Source organism: Lissotriton helveticus, chromosome 11, assembly GCF_964261635.1.
Source record: "Lissotriton helveticus chromosome 11, aLisHel1.1, whole genome shotgun sequence".
Lineage (NCBI taxonomy): Eukaryota > Metazoa > Chordata > Amphibia > Caudata > Salamandridae > Lissotriton > Lissotriton helveticus.
This window is the reverse complement of record NC_136072.1, coordinates 1,130,634,403-1,130,655,662: the sequence shown is the minus strand read 5'-3', so window position 1 is coordinate 1,130,655,662 and position 21,260 is coordinate 1,130,634,403. Positions and strand designations below refer to the sequence as shown.

The window sequence follows — 21,260 nt, the reverse complement described above, 5'->3', positions numbered from 1 at the left end:
GATCCAGTGTAGAAAGAAAGTCCCCTTTCTTCAGTAAAGGAAGTACTTGTTGGAGCGTGACCATGTGGAAATGTTTCGAATTTATGTATGCATTGAGAGGTCTGAGGTCTAGTATTGGCCTTAGAGACCCGTCTTTTTTGGGGATCAGGAAGTATAGGGAGTATACTCCTGTTCCTTGTTGGTGTTGTGGAATCTTCTCTATGGCATGCTTTCCTAGCAGGGATAGTACTTCTTGTTTTAACAGTGTTAGGTGATCTTGTCTCATTGGACGCTGTTTGGGGGGGATGTTTGGTGGGGTAGCTGTGAGTTCCAGGCAATAACCATGTTGGATAATTTGTCTCACCCACCTGTCTGATGTGATGTTTTCCCAGACAGGTAGGAACTGTGATAGGTGTCTCCCGACCGGCATTATATGGTCTGGGGGGAGTTGTATGAAGTCACTGCTTGGAGGTTGGAGAGTTGCGGTTGTTGTTGTTTCCGCGACCTCTACCCTTGTTGTTGTTACCTCTATAATTGCCTCTAGAATTACCTCTGGGTGATGTTGGTGTAAAAGAGGTTGGTTGCTGGCTTGTACCTGTATTTTTGGATCCTCCTCTATAGGTGGACCTACGAAAGGAACCTCTTTGGGTTGGCTGTTGCAATGCTCCCATTGATTTAGCCGTTTCCGTATCTTTTTTCATCTTTTCTAAGGCCTCATCTGTCCCTGAGCCAAAAAGTGTTTTCTCATCAAAAGTTTGGTTCAATAATGATGTTTGTACCTCTTGTTTGAACCCTGAAACTCTGAGCCATGCATGTCTCCTTAGCATGATGCTTGTGTTTATGGATCTTGCTGCAGTGTCTGCTGCGTCTAGGGCACATTTAATGGAAGTATTAGTTATTATCTTTCCCTCTTGTATGAGCTGGTCTGCCCTCTTTTGATGTTCTTTTGGGAGATGCGTGATGAGTTTTTCTAATTCATCATAATGAGCTGTCATACCGTGCAAGTAGCGCTTGCGTATTAGCTATGCTCCAGCTGTTTGCCGCTTGGGATGCTACTCTCTTGCCGGAGGCATCTATTAGCTTAGACTCTTTGTCAGGAGGTGGAGCTTCTCCTGTAGTTAAAGAGTTTGCTCTCTTACGAGCGTTTGTGACCACTAGTGAGTCCAGAGGAATTTGTCCCTTGATAAATAGTGGGTCTTTTGGAGCTGCCATATATTTTTTATCTATTCTTGGGTTTAATACCCTAGCCCTCACCGGGTCTTTGAATATTTCTGATGTGTGATTGAGGAGACCCTTAAGCATTGGTAGTGTTCCTGATGTTCTTTGTGCAGCAGGTAGTGTTTCTAACAGGAAATCCTCTATTTGAGGTTCTGCATGTAGCTCTACCTTGTGGTATTTTGCTGCCCTATTAATTAGTTGTGCAAAACCTGTATTATCATCAGGTGGTGAGGGTTTTGAGGGATACAGTTCAGGGTCGTTATTATCTGACCCTACATTATAATCTTCCCATGGGTCTTCATCCTCTGGGATCGTGTCTTCATCATCCCGAGGATGTTCTCCCTCTCCTGTGTCACTTTCTACATCTGTTATAGGTGTAAATGGGCGTGGTGTGAAAGGAGTAGTTGGCCTAGTGTGAGGAAGAGGGTGTGTCTCTAGGTTGTGGAGAAAGGGGAGGAGTTGTATTCGTCCCCATTGTTCTCTTCTTAGGAGGAGTTTTGTCGTCCAACTGTTCATTCATCCTCTTTTTTGGTAGTTCTGTCACTACCTTGCCAGTTTGTGGATCAATAAACAGTCTTTTGTTTAGGATCGGTTTGATGCTCCTGTGTCGGTACCGAAGTTTTTGGTTCCGAAAGGTGCTTTTTCTTCTGGCTGTCCATTTGTGTTTTCGGCACCGAAAGTTTATTCGAATCCGATGTTTTCGGTGTAGAGGATGTCTTCGGTGTCGAGGTTGTCTTCGACGTCGAAGCATGTTTGGGTTTCGAAATGGACTGTTTCGACTTCGAGCTTTCCTTTGTATGGAGCTTCGGTGTCGATGTGGGCCGTTTTTCGGATCCACCATGATGGGAGACCGAGTGTTTCGGTTTCGTTGCCGGGCCTGAAGGCGGGGCGTCTGAAACTTTTTTCGGTTGTCTGACCGGGCTCGAAGGCGGGGTCGACACCGTGCGGGGTCTGTTCTTTGGTAAAGGGACGTCATCACTCACGGTTTGATGAACGTCGATTTCCTCGACGTCGGACTCGTCCGCTCCTGACCCTGCCTCGTCCTCTTCTTCTTCCTCCTCTTCGGGGTGCTGGTCCTCGAACAGCTCCGGGATTGCCTGTGACTGCATTCTCGATACCTCGTGTCTTCGGGCTCGACGGTTTCTAATCGTCGACTTGGAGGAGAATGCTGCGCAGGCTTCACAGTCCCTGGATTCGTTTTCAGGGGACAAGCAGAGGTTGCACACCTCGTGTAGGTCCTTGTGTGGAAACTTGGCACCACACGTTGGACATTTTTTGAATGGAGTCCTTTCCATGGACTCCGGGCTGGACTACGTCGAGATGGGCCTCTTGGTCTCGTCGACGTAGCAGTTGGAAATCTTGTTGTTCGCGTCGAAACGCGTCGAAATGGAAGTGTAGCCGCGTTCGATAACAATACCGTCGAATTGGAAAGGGAATACGCGCCGAATATAACTTTCTTTGTCGAAGTCGATCCGGAGCGCTTCGATCCTCCTCCGAGCCCGATGGCGGAAAAAAACAATCTAAGGATGGAGCAGATGCCCATGCGCACTAGCACCCAAGGGAGGAGTCATCGATCTCGTGACGACAAAGACTTCTCCAAGAGAAAAACAAGTGCAATCATCCGAGCCCAACACCAGATGGCGGATCTATTCATAAATGTACCATCTGCAGCCCATATGCCTCGAACATTAGGATTACGATAACCCTCTCACCTTGTATTGGCTATCTTGGTCCTTCTTTAAATCACACAAATTGATAGTTTCTAGCCGAACATAGGTGACTTTTCTGCGGCATGAATGTTATATCTTTACCCGGGGCAAAGGACTTTGTATTTTTTTTTTTTAGTTATGTAAAGGTATCGAGCTACACTAAAGATGCTTTGGTACAGAACTGGGTATTAAAATTTTGTATTAAAAACAGAAAGCCATAAACGTCTAGTTGACACCATCTTGGTACAGTCAGTGGTGGATTTGATTGTTCCTGCACAGTTCCACCAAACAGGGTTCTGGATTCCAAACTAACATTTTCTAAATGGCTTTAGCAACACTGGTCACAGGTTCCTAGAGTATGCAGACCGGAAAAGCACATAACACATATGTTAATCCTATCGCAATAAAATGCAGGCAAAAGCATTTGAAAATGGGTGCTTTATTTTCTGTGGTATCCGTTTTTGACACCAGTTTTCAGTTTTCACTCCCATGTGCAGCCGGGACACTAGCAGGTGGGACGATAAATGTGGAACTGTAGAACAATAAGAGTAAATGGAATACTGTTCCAAGGTGGCCATTATTTTTTCATAATCAGCTGGAGAGGAGGGAAGGCACTAGGGAGCGAGCAATGATAAAACATCTGAAAAACATGCTACAGAAGAAAAATCAACTCTTTACGTAGCATCCATTTTTCAGATATCTTTGTCAGTGCGTGCTCACAAGTGCTGCCAGGTGGATCATCAACTGATGTGAGCTAAAACATTACCTTCGAGTACTCAAAAGGAGGTATAAGGACACATCTAAAATGTCAGTGAGAAGAACACATTTGAGGGCTGATGCAACATGCGATTGACAAAGTCTCAAGCCAGTGGCTGAAGATTCTGGAGCAAAAGTCGTCAATGGCCAAGAGGCAAATTCAAAGCCACTTAAGGTATAGAATATAATCTAGTTGCTAAGAGTGGTGTAAGTTGAATAGAAGTCAAAACTGAAAATTGAGGGTGCCAAGCCAAAGGTTTAGGAGTTGCCAATTGTAGATAGGTGAACATAAAAGCCACGTCATATTATATATCACAAAACAGTAAAGCTATACTCAATGTTTTTAAATTTGTTTGCAGTAATGTTTAGTTGAATTGTGTAGACTAACTCATTGGTTAATTGCCTCCTAAATCACAACTGCTATATACACACACCTGTTGTGGACCCACACAAATCTGGCATGCACTCACTTTTTTCACACCTCCACCCTTCCACTCACTACTTGTAATATCAAGAAAAGTCACGAGTACTATTTTTTGGCAAACATTAAAAAACACAGCGTTAAGAATGAATAGCTTATAGGCTAGGAAAAGTTAGTTGCATCTGTCTTGTTTGAATCTCGCACAGCTCAAAGATCACCTGGGTTCCTGTGACACCAAGTGATTGCTTTTATGGATCAGTTTATTCTTATTATAAGTAATTAAAGGGAACACAATGCTGGCGTCAGAGCATCAGATCATTGTAGATTACAGGATACCCACTAATATGAATGATACCTATTAAGATAGTGTTTATACATTTATCCCATGTGAATAACCTGGAATGCGGATACCACTTCATGCTGTGTTGGGTAGTACTAGACAATGCTGCTAACAGTGCTTTCAGTTGGCTTGCGGGCCAAAATATCAGGTTGCATTGATAATCCACATCTAAACTCATTTTGCACAGCACATGAGACCACAGTGGTGGGTAGCCCTAAAAGGAAATTTAAACGTTCACAATAGGTAGTTTCTCTAAAAGGCAGGCGAGATGACTAGGGGGCAGTCACATGTCCAGCTAGGCAAGATATGTCACGGACACCCTTCAGGATTACCTATCCGTGCACCGCCGCACAATCACAGTTTTCAAGATTAATGTTGTTACTTTTAACGGAAAGGGACACAAGTTGCCGTTTCCTCCTGTTTCGATTAATAAAAGTATTTATTCACATTGTGATAGCTGAATATACAGATTTAACATAGTATGCCAGGTACATAATAGACATAAGGGCAATAAAGTGCATGATTTGTTATTTAAGACGTTAAAGTGTTACTTAAAAAGGAAACCTTGATAACACCCCTTCCTAGTTGCCCCAAAGATGAAGAAACCCTCAAACACGGATTACATTGCAAAGAAGAGCCTGCTTACATAAATACATTAAACCCATTAAGTAGCCAAGTGAAATGCTACTTTCCATTGCAGTCCTAATGTAGAGGTCCAGGGAAAATGCATAATGTTATTACCTTTTCCACCACGAGGAGGCCAAAATGCCAATTGCACGGTTTACATTTTAACCCTATCAAGTCAGTTCAACAATGAAAGAGCACTCCAGAAAAGGAACCCGCCATTTTGAAAACGTAATGCCTACAACAGTAGAAGCACATAAGATACATTGATACCAGCATTCCTGTTGATAAGTGGAAAAAGCAGAAGTTATTAGTAACGATTGGGTAAACAGGGTACCTTGGCATGCAGAAGGCCAATAGTGATAGGTTTACTCATAAAATGTTTAAAGATAGCTTCATTGAGGTTTTCCCAGAAGCTGCAGGTGTTCACAATCAGGTGAGAAGGAAAGAAAGCCGGATGGCAGAATAATACAGAGGTTAGATGAAAGGAACAGATATAGACGTGCAAATACCGAACGAAGAATATATGGCAGCTGTGAGTCTTGAGATGAGACTTGCGGGTGTTCTTTATGAGCCAAAATAAGTTAGTTATCCACAAAAAGGAGTGTGTACAAATGAAAATACATTCCTACAAATTTACTGGCATGCCTACTCTACCCATGTTCGGGTCTCCAAACACCACATTAATTCGAAGTTCTCCCTCTGCTCGTAAGTCACAAAAAATATAGTTTCAGACTCCTACCATTTTGAACACCTTCCAGTCTTCAACAAGAACCGTGAAAAGTTATCTCCGTGGAGGTATTCCCTCCAATTATTTTGAGAAGACTGCTCAGGGTTCTACACACAGCTGGGAATTATCTGTTGCAGTGATCGGACCCTAATAAGTTGTAACAAAAACAAACTCACTGGTGCAGAAACTGGCAAAGTCTGTTATGCACAATGGTAAAGAAAGCAATGACACTCAATAAAACGTACTAAAATTGTCCTTGCCACACTGAATGCCCCCTTGATTCAAGCTTTATCAGGGACTGTAGTATTAGAATGAACTGCTTTAAAACATGACGTCTTGGTTTATCTTCAAATAAGCTACAAGTAAATGAGGTTCTAGCATACCGGAAGCACTGGCAAGAAAGAGTTGCCTTGTATCCTTCGTGGCAGCAAGTAAATGGCAGAGATAACTAAACATTCTCTTTGAGGTGCTTGACATCAGTCTTCTACAATGAGCATCTCCCTCAAAGTTGCTACCACACTCAGTATAAATAATATAGCAGACTGTGGGCAACACAAAGTTTGAAATCCAATACCAACAGACATGGCTTTCTTGTTTAACATTACCTAGGATAAACAGAAAAACTGGTTTATTTATTACTTTTTTTATGTTTTTTATTATGTTACAAACTGAAGTTAAGGAGAACTTGCAACCAAGTCCCACGAAGCACAGTGCAACATTGAAAGAGAGATGAAAGGAAACCGGGTCCGTGAACACTGAACCATTTTTTCCCCTTTACGACTGATCTCTCTCTAAGACGGATTCAGGGACGGGCAAGAGGATACAAATCAAATTATAGCAAGTGTTGGAACTGTGAAGAGGTGAGAGGCAAATGAAATAACAGCCACAACTTTTTTTTTACCTTATGGGCAGAATGAGTAAGATTTCTGATAAATTTCGACAAGAAAAGAAGCAACATCCTTTTAAAGTAAATTCAAGCAGTGATTTTTAAACAAAGAGCAGAACTAGAACATCTTTCAATTTTAATCCTTTCACTACAGGTTATCTGTACCACATTTTGGGTTAAGAAAACTGTAGAATGTTAGTAATAGCCACAAGATAACACAAAATGGTGGCACTCGTCCATGCTCCAGGATCCTGCTTGGCAAAGGGTGGACATCCATAGTACACTGCTCCCGGTCTTCAGTCACATTTTTTCTTCTTTTTTTTTTCCTTTTTTTCAATTTTTATTAACGCCACTGCGTCAGAACTTAGTTCACTGGTCGCTTTTCGCCATATTTCTTTGTAAACTCTTCAGCGTTCTTACAGAATTTTTTACGGTCTTTTGAGTATTCTTCAGCTAGGTCAGCCCGCAGAGGGTGCTCAGGTTGGGGGTCGTTTACCAGCGCTATAAGGGACTGGATAACTGTAGAAAGATAAGAACCGGGGAAAAGTGTCAAAGTCTGGCCTTAATCTAAGACATACTTCAAGTACTTTTAATATAAGGAACTTTAACGAATATGTACAGGCATGAGCAACTGCATTAATCCCAGTATTCCTGGAAAAATGTCTCAAAAGCTGTCAACAAGGAGAGATTGTGAATCTAAGTCCACCAAAAACAGATCACATTTATGTACTTATTTTGGACTCCACACTCCTTGCTCAACCACAGGTTTAACAACCATATGCCAAACAATGCATCATAATTATCCAACCAAGTAATTGGTCACTATCAGCTGGGTTCATGGTGTTATCCTTTTTGTTCCCACAGACCAGAATAAACTCCGCTTGCCTGTTATTTTGATACTTTACGATCATGTCTTTAAACGCTGCAATGGTTTCTTCTGCTGATCAAAACTGATTTGAGTTGAGAATATAAAACTTTAAACAATCAGGACCACCACCTTTTTGGGCTTCAACTACTAAATGCAGAACATATCTCAATATGAATAATGGATCAGTTGTTGCACTCCAATGCCCAAAACTGCTATACTATTTCCCTGTAGATTCTGGTCTCTGCTTCTCCATGTCTGGCCTCAGCATATCAATGCTATTAATGAATACATGATCTCTGTATCCTTCAACAGTAGATAGTAATCTCTAAGGAACAAAGTCATCCCTAGTCGGAAGAGCTTAACAGATATCTAAAACATTCCCACCCATTGCAAAAATTGATCAAACTTTCTACAACGCCCTAGTATGCAACAACACAGTGTACAGTCTGTGGTTAATACTATCCCACCATCCCATGCTGGGTATGAATCCATGTTTTGAAGCTTGGTTGATGTGTTGGATAAAAAGACTACCCACACCACATAAGGCGATGAACAACCACTTTACTAAATGGATGTCACTATATTTTCTAACAAGACAACCAAGACCGGTTTCTTGCTCTGCCAGGCAAAAGACTAATGGATTCAGGAGGAAATACGGGCATTTATCAGGGTCCATCCTTTGTCTCAAAGAGTGATGGGAACTGCATTCCAAACTTTAGAAAATTCCATTGAGGCCTGAAAATTAACAGTTGTGCCTAGCATTTGGTATACATTATATAACCCCCATTATTTGGCAGAAGTTTGCTTAAAGTCCACCAATGCCATTCTAGTCCCCTTCAAAAGAGAATGCTCTAGAAGATAACCCATTTAATTTATGCTGCAGGCAGTAAAGACATAACTGGAAAGGGATATATATGGGTTAATTCTTAAAATTATTCTCCAACTTGCTCACACACTGCATATTCTGAATTGTCCATTACCTCTAAATGCACGAATAAAGGTACAGGTCTAGCTCCAAATCAACAATGTAAAATACCACCGTAAAATATTCCATCTCTCCTACAGAGACATCAATGGGTTAAAATGTGTATTTTACTGAAGACTGAGAATATAAGCAACAGAAAAATCACCATCTTTAGTACAAACCTAGAAAGATAGGTTCCAAAGTAGACTGGCATTCTATTGCTTACCTTGATCGGTTTTGGTAGCTGGCTTCCAGTTTTCTGCACTAATTACTGGTAGGCAAACCTGGCCTTTTTCATCGATATTTGGGTGGTAGATTTTTGTCTTAAAATTGATCTTAGGTGGTTTGAATGGGTACTCTGCTGGAAAGTTGATTTCAATCCTGAAGGCTCCTTTGTCATATGGAGGGTTGTCCTGCAAGGGAGAAAAAGAAGGTAGCATAATTACACACCAGGAGGACCTCACCTTCTGATTTATAACAACGTGCAATATAGTTATTAATAATGCAGTAATGGTGTAGGAAAGTGTTCCTTTTTGCATGGTTACCCCTTAACGTTTTGCCAGATACCAACTGGGCTGTGTGCTTGGACCTTGCTAACCAGGCCCTAGCACCTGTGTTCTTTCCCAAAACTGTTCCTTTCTTTCCATATCTCTGGGCCAAATGTACGTCCTTTGTGAAAGATGGTACCAAGGGCCTTGTGACCAGAGAGGGCCACTGAGGGCTGCAGCATGTATTATGCCACCCTCAGAGACCCCTTACCGTAACACCTACACACTGCCATTGCATGCTGCATGCTTTGGTGCAGACCAAACTAAAGAGTCTACATGGCACACAACACTGCCTGTGGAATGGGCCAGTCACCCCTTGAGCAGGCCTTACAGCTGTAAGGCAGAATGCACCATACCACAGGTGAGGGCATAGCTGCATGAGCAATATGTCACTACAGTGTGTGCCATTCACAGACATGGGAAGTGCAGTGAAGCCACTTTGAGTACATGGGCTGAGCGCTTGTCATTACAAACTCTACAGCTCCATGATGGCTTTACTGAAAACTGGGAAGTTTGGTACCAAACTTCTCAGCTTATTAAACTCAAAGATGCTACTGTTTTGTATCCGAAATTCACTGGACTTCCCTTTCCATTTTCATACTTACACGCAAGTCAATTTAGTGTGAACTACAACTTTCTTTCTACCACATCTATGCTTCCCATCCAGGAAGAACTTACTACTGTTTTTGCACTTACCACTGCAGATATTTCCAGTTTGTATCTAGCACCAAAACATACTTTACCAGATGAGCAGAGTGACAGAATTATACGTTTCTTATTTTTATTAAGGCATCCATAAAGTATAGACATACACTCTGTGAAAGTTAAGCACAATACGCAATACAAAGTTTTGAAATATATTTGGGGATTAGCAGCGGAGAGTGAAGGAAGCAGACATATGGGGGGGAGAGATCAAAATATACATTTAAACCGCACTTGAGGGTCAAGATCCAAGGGCTGGTAGGCTGACCGATTAAGGGTGAGTCGTTCAGGTGGCCTTTATAGGAATTTTGCTAAAGACTCGTTTTAACTCTTTTCTCTATTTCAGAATGGATATGAGCCACTGCGACAGCCTCGCAAAGGTCATTTCAGAGAATGAGGGCGTTCTCAGATGGCTTCCTAACATATCAATCGGAATTTCGAGCTAGACTAAGGATTGGCAGTAGCCCAATAGAGGAGTTTGTTGTCCAACTAGTCTGGCGTTCATGGTCAACTAAACACTGTAGCTAATGAAAAAGAGAAACAGAAAAAAGGCAGAAGCATAGATTAGTTCAAATGGGGATCCATGCTTAATGTTTGTATGACCTATGATGAGGTAGGTTGTCACTTAGGAGACAGCTTACCTTTTCATGGAGGCTGGACTGACTAGTAGGGTATTTCACCCCATGGGAAAAAAGAAGAGGGTCTGTACAATGACTCAGAACATAAAGGAAATTAGTATGGTTTGATCTAGTGAAGAAAACAAAACCGAGAGCTTGAGATAATATTTTTTGCTTTTGAAATGTGTTCTTTTGAGGTCAGCTGGGAATGTATGTATTATTTAAGGAATTGGTGCATTTGATGGGTGAGGACATCAGCGGTCGATTGCTGGAAGCATTCCAGGATTTATGGCTTCATGAAGCCTTACTACAGGGGATAAACTCCACTTTAATAAGAGGGATTCTTAATTACGCAGCAGAAATCCAGGACTGACTGAATGTAAGGGAGAGTTTAAGTAGCTGCTTATCATTGGAAGTCTACACTTAGACCATGTACTCTTATTTTTTTCTAAGCAAACAAGCATCCACCCACAAAAGTAAAACTACAGATGCAGAGGCCCCATACAGAGGTTGAAGACTACTGCAAAGTTGGAGTACTGAAAACTTGGTTAGGGCAGAGACTAAAACCCATGGTTAAAGAGTACACAGAGGAAGCCACAGCTTCAGTAGAACTATCAAATATGCCACTCTCTCTATATCCCCATTCCCACCCCCCATGACCAGATCAACCCCTGGGAGTGTGCCAATCCACCGCTACATCATGTTTTGTTACGTCACATAGTACTCGAGTCTCATGGTCTGCAGATCTTTTCCCTTTATATTTCAAACGATTGTAGTCCACCATAACTAGTTTTTACTGTACTGGATTGTCCAGTCCAATATCTTTTTTAATGTTGAAAGTCGACTTGTGCTACCAAAAGGATTAAACTGTTTAAAGTCTAAAAAGGGGGCTTTAGTTCACTTGGTGCTCGTTGTTTTTTTGGACCTACCTGGCGTCTGCTGATTCTGCCGCACCTGGGCTCCCTACGCTGTGCGTCTCCCCGCTCCAAACCATCGCGTGGCAGCAGGGGGGGGAGACTACAGCTCCCAGGCTGCCTAGCGACCCACTTCCACCCACCATCGCGCCCGGAGGCGCAGAAAAAGGAGAGGCTCCATCCGTGTCACGCGCGGGTAGCGCCGGGAGCAGCCCGGGACAAGGGCAGGACAGTTTATGGCAGTCCGGGGCAGGAGGCGGCAGGGCTGGGCCATCCCCCTGACATCGGACCCAGACCTGGTGGCGTTCTAAACGTAAGAACCTAACCTCTTGACATTGACTCTTGGTTATTGAACTGTTTTGTGGACTTACAGAATAACTTATATCACATCCGGTCTTCTGATATCATATTAGATTCTAACTTGATTGGGGTAAAAACATATATAAGGGAAATGAACCATCGCCCAAGTGCACGTAGGAAATCCTTGGTGGGAGGGTCTGTACAAGGGACCTTAAATCAGTTCATAACAAGGGCAGCTAATGTTTTTGAACGGGAAATTGCCATCACTGAGAAACGCTTATCCACTGAATTATTGCAAAATAAGCGTTCGTCTCTGGGTCCTATCCAACATGCTACCACCCCTGAATTAATTGGCACGGAAAGGGTTGTTAACGGAGAAATTGGTATCCCTTTGCAATTACAAGACAAGTATACATCAACTGATTCAAGTGGGGAGTCTGAAAATGATTATTCCAATACAGAATCCCCAATACTAATTAGCACTGGGGCGGATAAACCATCCCAAATCTGCCTCCACTATGAAGGTAGATAACTCACTAAGACCAGGGCAGGCAAATAAAAGAAAGCGCAAAGGGAATTGCCAAGTGGGTAGGCGTGCTAAAACTACAAAAACCGCTCTGAGTCCCAAGAAGGCATCAAATCCAAATAAAGAGGATAAGAAAAAAACACCCCACTGCCCACCCATACCCCTTAACTCCCAACCAGATATAATCAGAGCCATGGAACACCTACTGAAATCTCCCCTACTACCTTTAGTGGAGAGAGCAAAACGGTTGAGTGACCAACTGGGGTCCCTAAAGGAAGCAAAACGGTTGAGTGACCAACTGGGGTCCCTAAAGGAAGCAATCATATCAAAGACTAACCGACCCCACGCTGATTTGCCAGCCACCAATCCAAACCCGACCTTATTAGTGCCACAGAGAGATGGTCAAACTACAAACTCACAAATCAATAAGGATAGCATCACTAGTAGCTCACAAACGACTAATCTGGCCCCTCTGGAAACAAGCAATGCACTCAGAGGTAAAGAAGGAAAAGAGGGAGGTTCTGTAAACGTTCCGGTTTCTAAACCTGTACAGGGGGCTAGGGACTATCTCTCAACCAAGACTGCCTTTGGCACCTCGCAATGTATAGATCTTCCACCAGAAGCAGTCCCATATGTCATAGTCCTTACTGAGGTCCCAGAATTGGCAGCAGGGACGAAGGAAGGCTATCGAGAACTTAAAAATAAGGTGGTCTACTGGCTCCGGAATAATCGACCCCTACCACCCAACCTAGATGGAGAGATCCTGCGCGTTAGACACCTGGGTTGGGTGGGGCAAAGACCCAAGGACAAAGAAGGTGATGTCATCATAATGCATTTTAGGGATCGCAGGGTCATTGCACATATGAGGGATTGGTATCTGGAAAGTGGTGGGGGGGGGAATATCCACGTACAATCTTAGCTATTTTTACCCCCCATCTCTGGTGGCAAACCCACAAAGACCCAGGAATATATTCACAAGAAACTTAGCAGGCTGTGGCTTTAACATTCCAACGTATAATCGTTTTTCCATGCTGTCTGGCCTAGAAGGGGTTGATTGACTTGTTAAAGGGCCGACCAGTAAGCCCTACACCCCAACCCAGGTAAAAACCTTACTGACTAACCAGGGGGCAGGTGTAGGGGACAAGAAAGACGGTAAAAGTTCTCTCCCCATGCAGGATCAATTTACCCTTATCCAGGATCCAGAGCTGGGTGGGGACTATAGGCCTGATTCCCGCTACAATGATCAGCCCACTGCACCCGTTGCTTCAACAAGGAATAAAGTGCTGCTTGGCAATACCCCCCCATGTAACTTCCAGAAGGCTACAGAGTGTACACGTAACACCATGTCAGCACACTCAATAGTTTCCTGGAATATTGCAGGACTCAAGAGTAAATTAATGTCCCTAGACTGGCTAGCGTTTACCGACTCATATACGGTCATATTATTCCAGGAAATCTGGCAGGTGGACCCCCAGTTTAGGCAGGGATACTTGAATTTTTCTATTCCCGCAAACCAAACCACAAGAGGTAGACCAATGGGAGGCCTGACAACCTGGGTCAAACAGAACGACAGTTTTAGGGTCGTCCAAATAGATTCTGGTTGCAATGACATACTTATCATAAGGTTACAGTGCCCAAACGCTAGAGACCTGTATGTTTTTAACGTGTATGCAAGGGGCAAACCTGGAGGTAAACAGTCAGAGGTGGTCTCCAAGTTGGCATCACACCTGGATTATTAGAATGGCAAAGCAAACCTGCTTATTGTGGGAGATTTTAATTATTGTTTCGAGCCCTTGGATCATAATGACATTAACCTAGCAAAGGAGGAAGATCGTACATGGGATATCCCGTAATTGATTATCCCCCCGATAAAGCGCTGGACTGAGGCTGCACTCCAGCTTAAAGCCCTATGCCTAGAGCAGGGACTATGTTCAGTAAATGGCAGGACCAGAGCAGATAAAGAGGGAGAACCAACCTTTGATAACGGGGTGCGCAATAGCAGAATAGATTACATACTCGTTAATTTAGAGTTCTGGAAATCAATCCACGACATGTCTATTGTAAAAAGAGCAGAGAGCGATCATAACCCCTTAAGCTTAACCCTGGACCTGTATGGAGTTTTGCAGGCAGACTCCAGCCCAATAACTATTGATATATTTCAGACCAATGACACACGGGGGGTGAAATGGTCCGAATGCCTATTGAAGCACGAACACATCCTAGCGATGAGGGAATTGGCCGAAAGGGCATCCACGGAGCTCCAGGAGTGTATATCTAATCCTGATTTTCAGTCCAAGGTTGTTCCAATTCATTTAACACCCTTCAATAATCTTAAAAACTTTTTTACTAAGAAGGTGACGGGACCTAGACATAGCACTAAAAAGAACCAGGCAGCTTCCTGGTATGATCAGAGTTGCAGGGATTCCTATAAATCACTTGCTGTAGCGGTAAAATTGAAAAGTAGGGATGCAATCCAAGAAGCAAGGTCCAAGTACAAACATGCCCAGCGGGAAGCGAAAATATCCTGGGATGAAAAATACTGGCAAGAACTATATGATGCCAGTAAATCTAGAAACATGGTAGGTTTTTGGGATTTGGTAAAATGGGGTAAGGGCTGTCCCAGAGCCCAACCAGAAAATAATGTTTCTCTTGAAACATGGGTGATGCACTTTAAAAAGCAATTTGCATGCCCGGTCTCGGACATGGGGATAACTACTAACATCTCCCTCGGAGACTGACTACTCCTGAGGCGAAAAGCCGGGAGAGGAATTGTGCTGCTGCTTTTTTAAACTTGTGTTGTTCTTTGCTCATTTTTAAAACCACCTCCTTCCCTGAGCACTTACATTTTGGGACAGGGCGCTTCCTGTAGCAGACGCGCTGCGGACTTTAGCGCTGACGCGCTGCACAGGGTAATCTTGCCGCCACGCCCACTTTAGCGAGGCCACGCCCCCCTCTCTGACGCATATAATCTGCGCTGACTACGAGCGCGCCAGAGACTGACTACTCCTGAGGCGAAAAGCCGGGAGAGGAATTGTGCTGCTGCTTTTTTAAACTTGTGTTGTTCTTTGCTCATTTTTAAAACCACCTCCTTCCCTGAGCACTTACATTTTGGAATTGCTCATTATTTTTTTATCTGTTTTGCATCCCTAAATAAATGGCATTGTCATTTGTATTGGCATTAGCTTTGTATTTGCATATGTGATACCTATTGCATTAGCAGAGAGAGTGAGGTAGTGAGATAGAGAGCGAGTGAGGTATTGAAATAGAGAGAGTGAGGTAGTGAGGTAGTGAGAGAGAGTGAGGTAGATAGAGAGTGAGGTAGTGAGATAGAGAGAGCGAGTGAGGTATTGAAATAGAGAGAGTGAGGTAGTGAGAGAGTGAGGTAGATAGAGAGTGAGGTAGTAAAGAGTGAGGTAGAGGGATGTTGTGAGGTAGTGAGATATAAGCATAGAGTGATGTAGTGAGATAGAGAAAGAGGTAGTGAAAGAGAGTGAAAGTGAGTTAGTGAGATAGAAAGAGTGAGGCAGTGAGATAGAGAGTGATTGAGGTAGTGAGTTAGAGAAAGAGAGTGACGTTGTGAGCTAGAGAGTGAGGTAGTGATAGAGTGAGGTAGTGATGTTTTGAGAGAGAGAAGTTGTGAGATAGTGAGATAGAGTGGAATAGTGAGGTAGAGAGTTATGTAGTGAGAGATAGGTAGATAGAGAGTGAGGTAGTGAGAGATAGAGAAAGTGAGTTAGTGAAAGAGTGAGGTAGATGGATGTTCTGAGGTAGTGAGATAGAAACAGTGAGTGAGTTTGTGAGGTAGTGAGATAGAGAGAGAGTGAGAGAGTGAAAGTGACTTAGTGAGATAGAAAGAGAGAGTGAGGTAGTGAGAGAGAGTGAGGTAGATAGAGTGAGGTAGTGAGACAGAGAGAGTGAGGTAGTGAAAGAGTGAGTTAGTGATGGAGTGATTTTTGGTGGTAGGGAGATAGAAACAATGAGTGATGTTGTGACGTAGTGAGATAGAGAAGGATTGAGGTAGTGTAAGAGAGAGTGAAAGTGACTTAGTGAGATAGAAAGAGAGAGTTAGTGAGATAGAGAGTGAGGTAGTGAGTTGGAGAGAGAGAGTGAACTTGTGAGCTAGAGAGTGAGTCAGCAAAAGAGTGTTGTAGTTATTTTTTGAGTGTGTGACTTGTGTTATAGTTAGGTAGTGAGAGTGATATCGAAATAGAGTGATGTTATGGGGAGAGTTAGTGAGAGAGTGAGATAGTTTTATAGATATAATTTGAGTAGTGATGTAGTTATTTTTGTTTTGTGGGAGAGTGAAGTAGATATAGAGTGAGGTAGTGAGATAGAGAGAGTAAGGTAGTGAAAGAATGAGGTAGTGAGGGTGAGAGTTGTGCTGTATTGAGATAGAAGCAGAGCGATGTTGTGAAGTAGTGAGCTAGAGAGAGAGTGAGGTAGTGTATGAGAGAGTGAAAGTGAGTTAGTGTATTTGAGAGAGAGAGAGAGTGCGGTAGTGAGATAGAGAGAGTGAAGTAGTGAGTTAGAGAGAGAGTGAAGTTGTGGGGTAGTGAGAGAGTGATGTAGTGAACTTTAGAGAGAGAGTGTCGTGATATAGTGAGAGATAGTGAGATAGAAATAGAGTGAGGTAGTGAGATAGAGAGTGAAGCAGTGAGTTAGAGAGAGAGTGAAGTTGTGAGGTAGTGAGAGAGATTTGTAGTGAATTTGAGAGACCTCTCCTCCTCCCTTCGAGGGCTTTATTGCCATGGAGATGCCTTATTCTAGCAGTAACATCTACCACTACCTCAGATATAACAGGAACACAGACAATATAAATTATGCCCAACCCTCCTGGACGCAGGCTGGCGAGCAATTCTTGGAAATCGAAAAACCAAAACCCTTTTAAAATGGCATAAAATATTAAGTGGTAAGTGCTATCAAGCCAACAATTCAAACAATGCCACAAAAGGCAAAACATGAACAGAAAAAAACACACATAGAACAGCGGCCTCTTATCAGTGTTATTTATGGGCGTGGTATAGCCATATTTGTTTTTCTGCCACTCACCTTCTAAAAAGAAAATAGTTTTCACTAGCTTCTCTTATGTCAATTCTAACATCTCTTCCTTGTTACGCTGAAAGCAGTGTGCTCAGACTTGCACTCCCAACACTGTGGGCCTGATGCAGGACCTGTCAGCATGTGAAGTGCCTTCCTTCATAAAGAGACATAGCACGGAAGTGTACTATTGGGAGGGTGGCGTCTGCTGTGCAACCATTCCTAGAGCACAGCCCCCAAATGCCAGGATTATTAGCGCTGGCAACTGACTCAGGATATAAGAATACTACCATATAGAGAGGGCACAAAATACCCAAGAGTAAACAGTGGCTTGGTACACGTTTGTTAGCGTTAATTTTCTTATAGAAGCACAGCATATGACTTATGCCAAAGGGCGATTGCATTTCCAGGTTGGATGTTTAGTGCACCCACTTGGAGTTCAATATAATTTGACGCACACACTTGCATGAATGGTGTAGATTTACACACACCCCCACACACGTTTCAATGTGCGCACAAAAAGAATTTCAGAACGGTTCAGAGACAAAAATAAACTACGTAATTTCTGTTCACGTGTTGCACCGAACGTTTAAGTCTACACAGAAGCTTACAAATTAGATATATTCTCATCGTACAGTCAACACCCGAATCTCTCGATTATGTCTGATCATGTGTCTGTGTCACACGCACGTACAGACCTTTTAGATATTTTGCGAGCTGTGAAATTTCTATTATTTTAAAGCTACACACCTATATGAGCTGTTGGCAGCCGATTAAATAGGGAGGAGTAGTAGAGTCAACCTGCATACATGGGCTAACGGTCAGTTGATGTAGAGTATCAGTGGCTAAAAAAAAAAAAAAAAAGAGTTTGCACTTTAAGGTAAACATAACCCAGGGAACACTGTTCGCGGGAACCGAGATTCTAAACGCCTATTGATTAACGCGTAAACAACGTTCTCGTTTTAGCGGGTGGGGTACCCCGTCGCTTCGAAAGTGATCATATGAAGGGGGTCAATTTCCAGAGGGTTAGGATTGTCGTATGAAGCGTGACCCGAGCTCCCATGGAGTCCGGATGAAAAGGCTCTTGTAAGAATGTAAAACAATTATTTATCAGCGCTGGAGGAGCTACTGAGGATATTGAGGTCATGCAGGGGAGGCTAATAAAAGACAGAAAGGGGTAAAATAAAGATGAACACAGAGGCTTACTGTGAATGCCAATGCTTTAGGACGTTAAGAGTTATAACCAGGATGAACCTTGATCACTGCTTGGCAGCCTCAGCCCAGCCCATGGCACCTGAGGGGGGGGGGGGGGGGGGGAAATGGGGTTGAGCACTATCAGCCCAATGGTTGCTGCACGCCTGTCTAGAGGTAATAAGACCCTCCCACCCCATGCTTTTTACTTTGAGACTTGTCAATAATACTGAACCAGGCACACGAATCGACCATCATATCAACATTCATACCATTCACAATCAGAAAACACTGTATCAGGGTTAATATGTTTTCCTTCTTCCTCTTCTTCTGTTATGATGTCAAATTTATTTATATGAAAGGCTTTGCACACCCTTCCAAATTCCCATTTCATTTGCCTCTATAAAAATAATTGCAGTGGCGTAACATTCATTACTCCCCCTGCCCCTCCTCTGCAGCCCCTTCGGACCCCCGATGTCAATGCTGCCCCTCAGCACAGTACACTGCATCTGGAACCCAATCGATAGGTGGTGGGTTTTGGGGCCTCCATGTACTTTGCAGGGGGACCAAGTTTCATCCATGGCAGAACACCCCTTAAAAATGCTCACATGGTAGGAACTTCCACATCGAAACCAAGAAAGTTTCCTGTCTGACGTCTTACAGTAATTTTCTGTCATTGTCTTGACGGTTGAGTTTTCACAGCATTTACTTCTGGTACCATTTCTGCTTTCCTGCATGCATTCACATGTCTCAACATGATTTCTTATCTCCTGGACTAACATGAACACAAAAAACAGATTCCAAATTTCAGATGGCTGAACATGGTCCCATGCTCCGTGGACTTAAATTCGGGTCTGCAGCTCCTGTACAACAGAGATGACTTGGGAACATCATGCCCCATTAGGTTACTTCAGTGGAGGGCTGTTTTCCACTTCCTGTGCGTATTTAATATCCAGAGACCTGAAAGTCACGCGGTCGGAAATGGGCAATGGGTCACGGGGCATTTGAAGGCCACGGAGATACTAAAGGGGGGATATTGGGCACACCACATGGCTAAAGGCCATTTTTAAAGAACACTAACTTGGAATGTCTGACCAACCTTTTACAATCCTTGAAACGCGAGGACTGAAGTGATGATTTTGAGAGTTCGAAAGGGTACGTTTCCATGACAACTGTGCGCCCATGTGTACTTGCAGTGGGGAATCCGGCTGTACTAAACTTAAAAGGTGATTTTAATGTATAGGGTGAATCAGTTTAGCGCAAAGAGTAATATTGAGGGGACAGCCTTCAAGGGTTATTAAGTTCACAGGGGAAATAAATAATTCCTCTACGTTTTTTTTCTCCAGTTAATTCATTGTTTTATATCTGACTTGTTACGTTATGATCCATAATATATCGGTGTTGTTTATTCATACATTGAAAAGTTCTGACAATGCTATATTGCGTTCCTGGAATCCCTCCTTGTGATTTGCCGGCCCTCCTCGGAAGGGAGGGGCCTGTAGTTTTCACCTCGGTCACGCACCTCTCGACTCAGCTTCGAACCCCGGCGGGTGCAGCCGGGGCCGGGTTGAAAAGTTAAAGTTGAAAGTTTTTGCGCCGGTGCAGACAGCAGCGCCATCCCTCATCCGCGCCCTATAACGTCTGATCGCTGTTCTGATCTTCAATGCATGCAGGGCTTTTAGAGTGACACCTGGTGATACATTGGGGGCGGGGCGCCAAGGAGAAGGGGGTATTTGATCCCATTCCCACACAGCGGAGCTTTGATCAGCTGGGTGAGACTGTAGCACCTCCGGGCAAACAGCCAAGGGGGAGGGGCTTTGAGCGAAGGCAGTTCAGGCCAGTGCTTCCGGGAAGACCGACAGGACACCCCTCAGCCACCCCCACCTACTGCGACTCGTCTATGTATACCAAGCCGCCGCTGAAGTTAGACATACATACTTAGGGTGACTAGCATTTGAGAAGCAACAACTGGGACAGGGCGACATAAAAGTAGGAATAAAGCCTTTATTCTTATTTCTGTCTGGCCTATCGCGTATTCTGCATACCATTTTAAAAAGTAATTAATTAAAAAAAGTGTGTGTGTGCTAGACCTGTAAATCTCGTATACACACAAACTTATAAGGCTATGTTTATGTAGCCTTCGCAATGACAGGACCTCCACCTGGCGCCCACCTGCCCCTCCACCCCACTTTGTGTCTTTGCTGGGAGCAGGCAGCGACCTACTCCTGTAATTACTAGTGGAAACATATACATTATGCAATGCTTCAGAGGCGCCTGGAATGACAGCACACCTAAACATTCGGCTGCACAGGAAGACTTGACCTTTCTCCCAAAAACTGGTACATGTAGTAGAATTTGACAAAAGTGTCGGACAGCAGGACAGTCCTCAGAACACAGGGCCTGTCCGGAGAAATCCGGGACGCCTGATCACCATAGACATACTGGGTGCCACCGCTGAGATGACACATACTAGGCGCTTTACCAAGGCACTGCAGAAATAGATGGCGGTGCTTCACCAAGCCACAGTTTAGATTACAGACACACGCTGTATAACAACAGCGTACACTGAGCCAATCTATGCATACGCCACAACCTTCAGTGTGAACAATACAACATGTGTGTTTTGTCCTACACCAAATCACTGCACGTGTTCTCCCCTCCCTCCTCTACAGTTTTCCCGCTCCAATGCTACTCTGAGGCACGAGCGGCGGAAATTGTTCTTTGCAAAGTAACTGCTGAAAATACACGGAGAGCGGGAGGGGGGCGGGAAACAGACAGGGGGAAGAAGGCACGGAGGGAAACAAACAAAATACACGGAGAGCGGGAGGGGGGCGGGAAACAGACAGGGGGAAGAAGGCACGGAGGGAAACAAACAAAATACACGGAGAGCGGGAGGGGGGCGGGAAACAGACAGGGGGAAGAAGGCACGG

The 21,260-nt window shown here is 43.7% G+C and overlaps 1 protein-coding gene across 1 annotated transcript in view; it reads right to left on the bottom strand.

Annotated features, from left to right (window-relative positions):
• Positions 1-4,843: 4,843 nt before the first annotated feature.
• The window catches only part of UBE2L3 (ubiquitin conjugating enzyme E2 L3), a 98,082-nt gene continuing 81,665 nt past the window's right edge, over positions 4,844-21,260 (bottom strand). Inside the window, exons 3-4 of the mRNA XM_078667872.1 lie at positions 8,722-8,908; positions 4,844-7,182 (exon numbers count right to left, since the gene is read on the bottom strand). Of these exons, the coding sequence (XP_078523998.1) occupies positions 7,028-7,182; positions 8,722-8,908 (342 nt within the window). The 3' untranslated portion in view covers positions 4,844-7,027. The remainder of the gene's footprint in view (positions 7,183-8,721; positions 8,909-21,260) is intronic.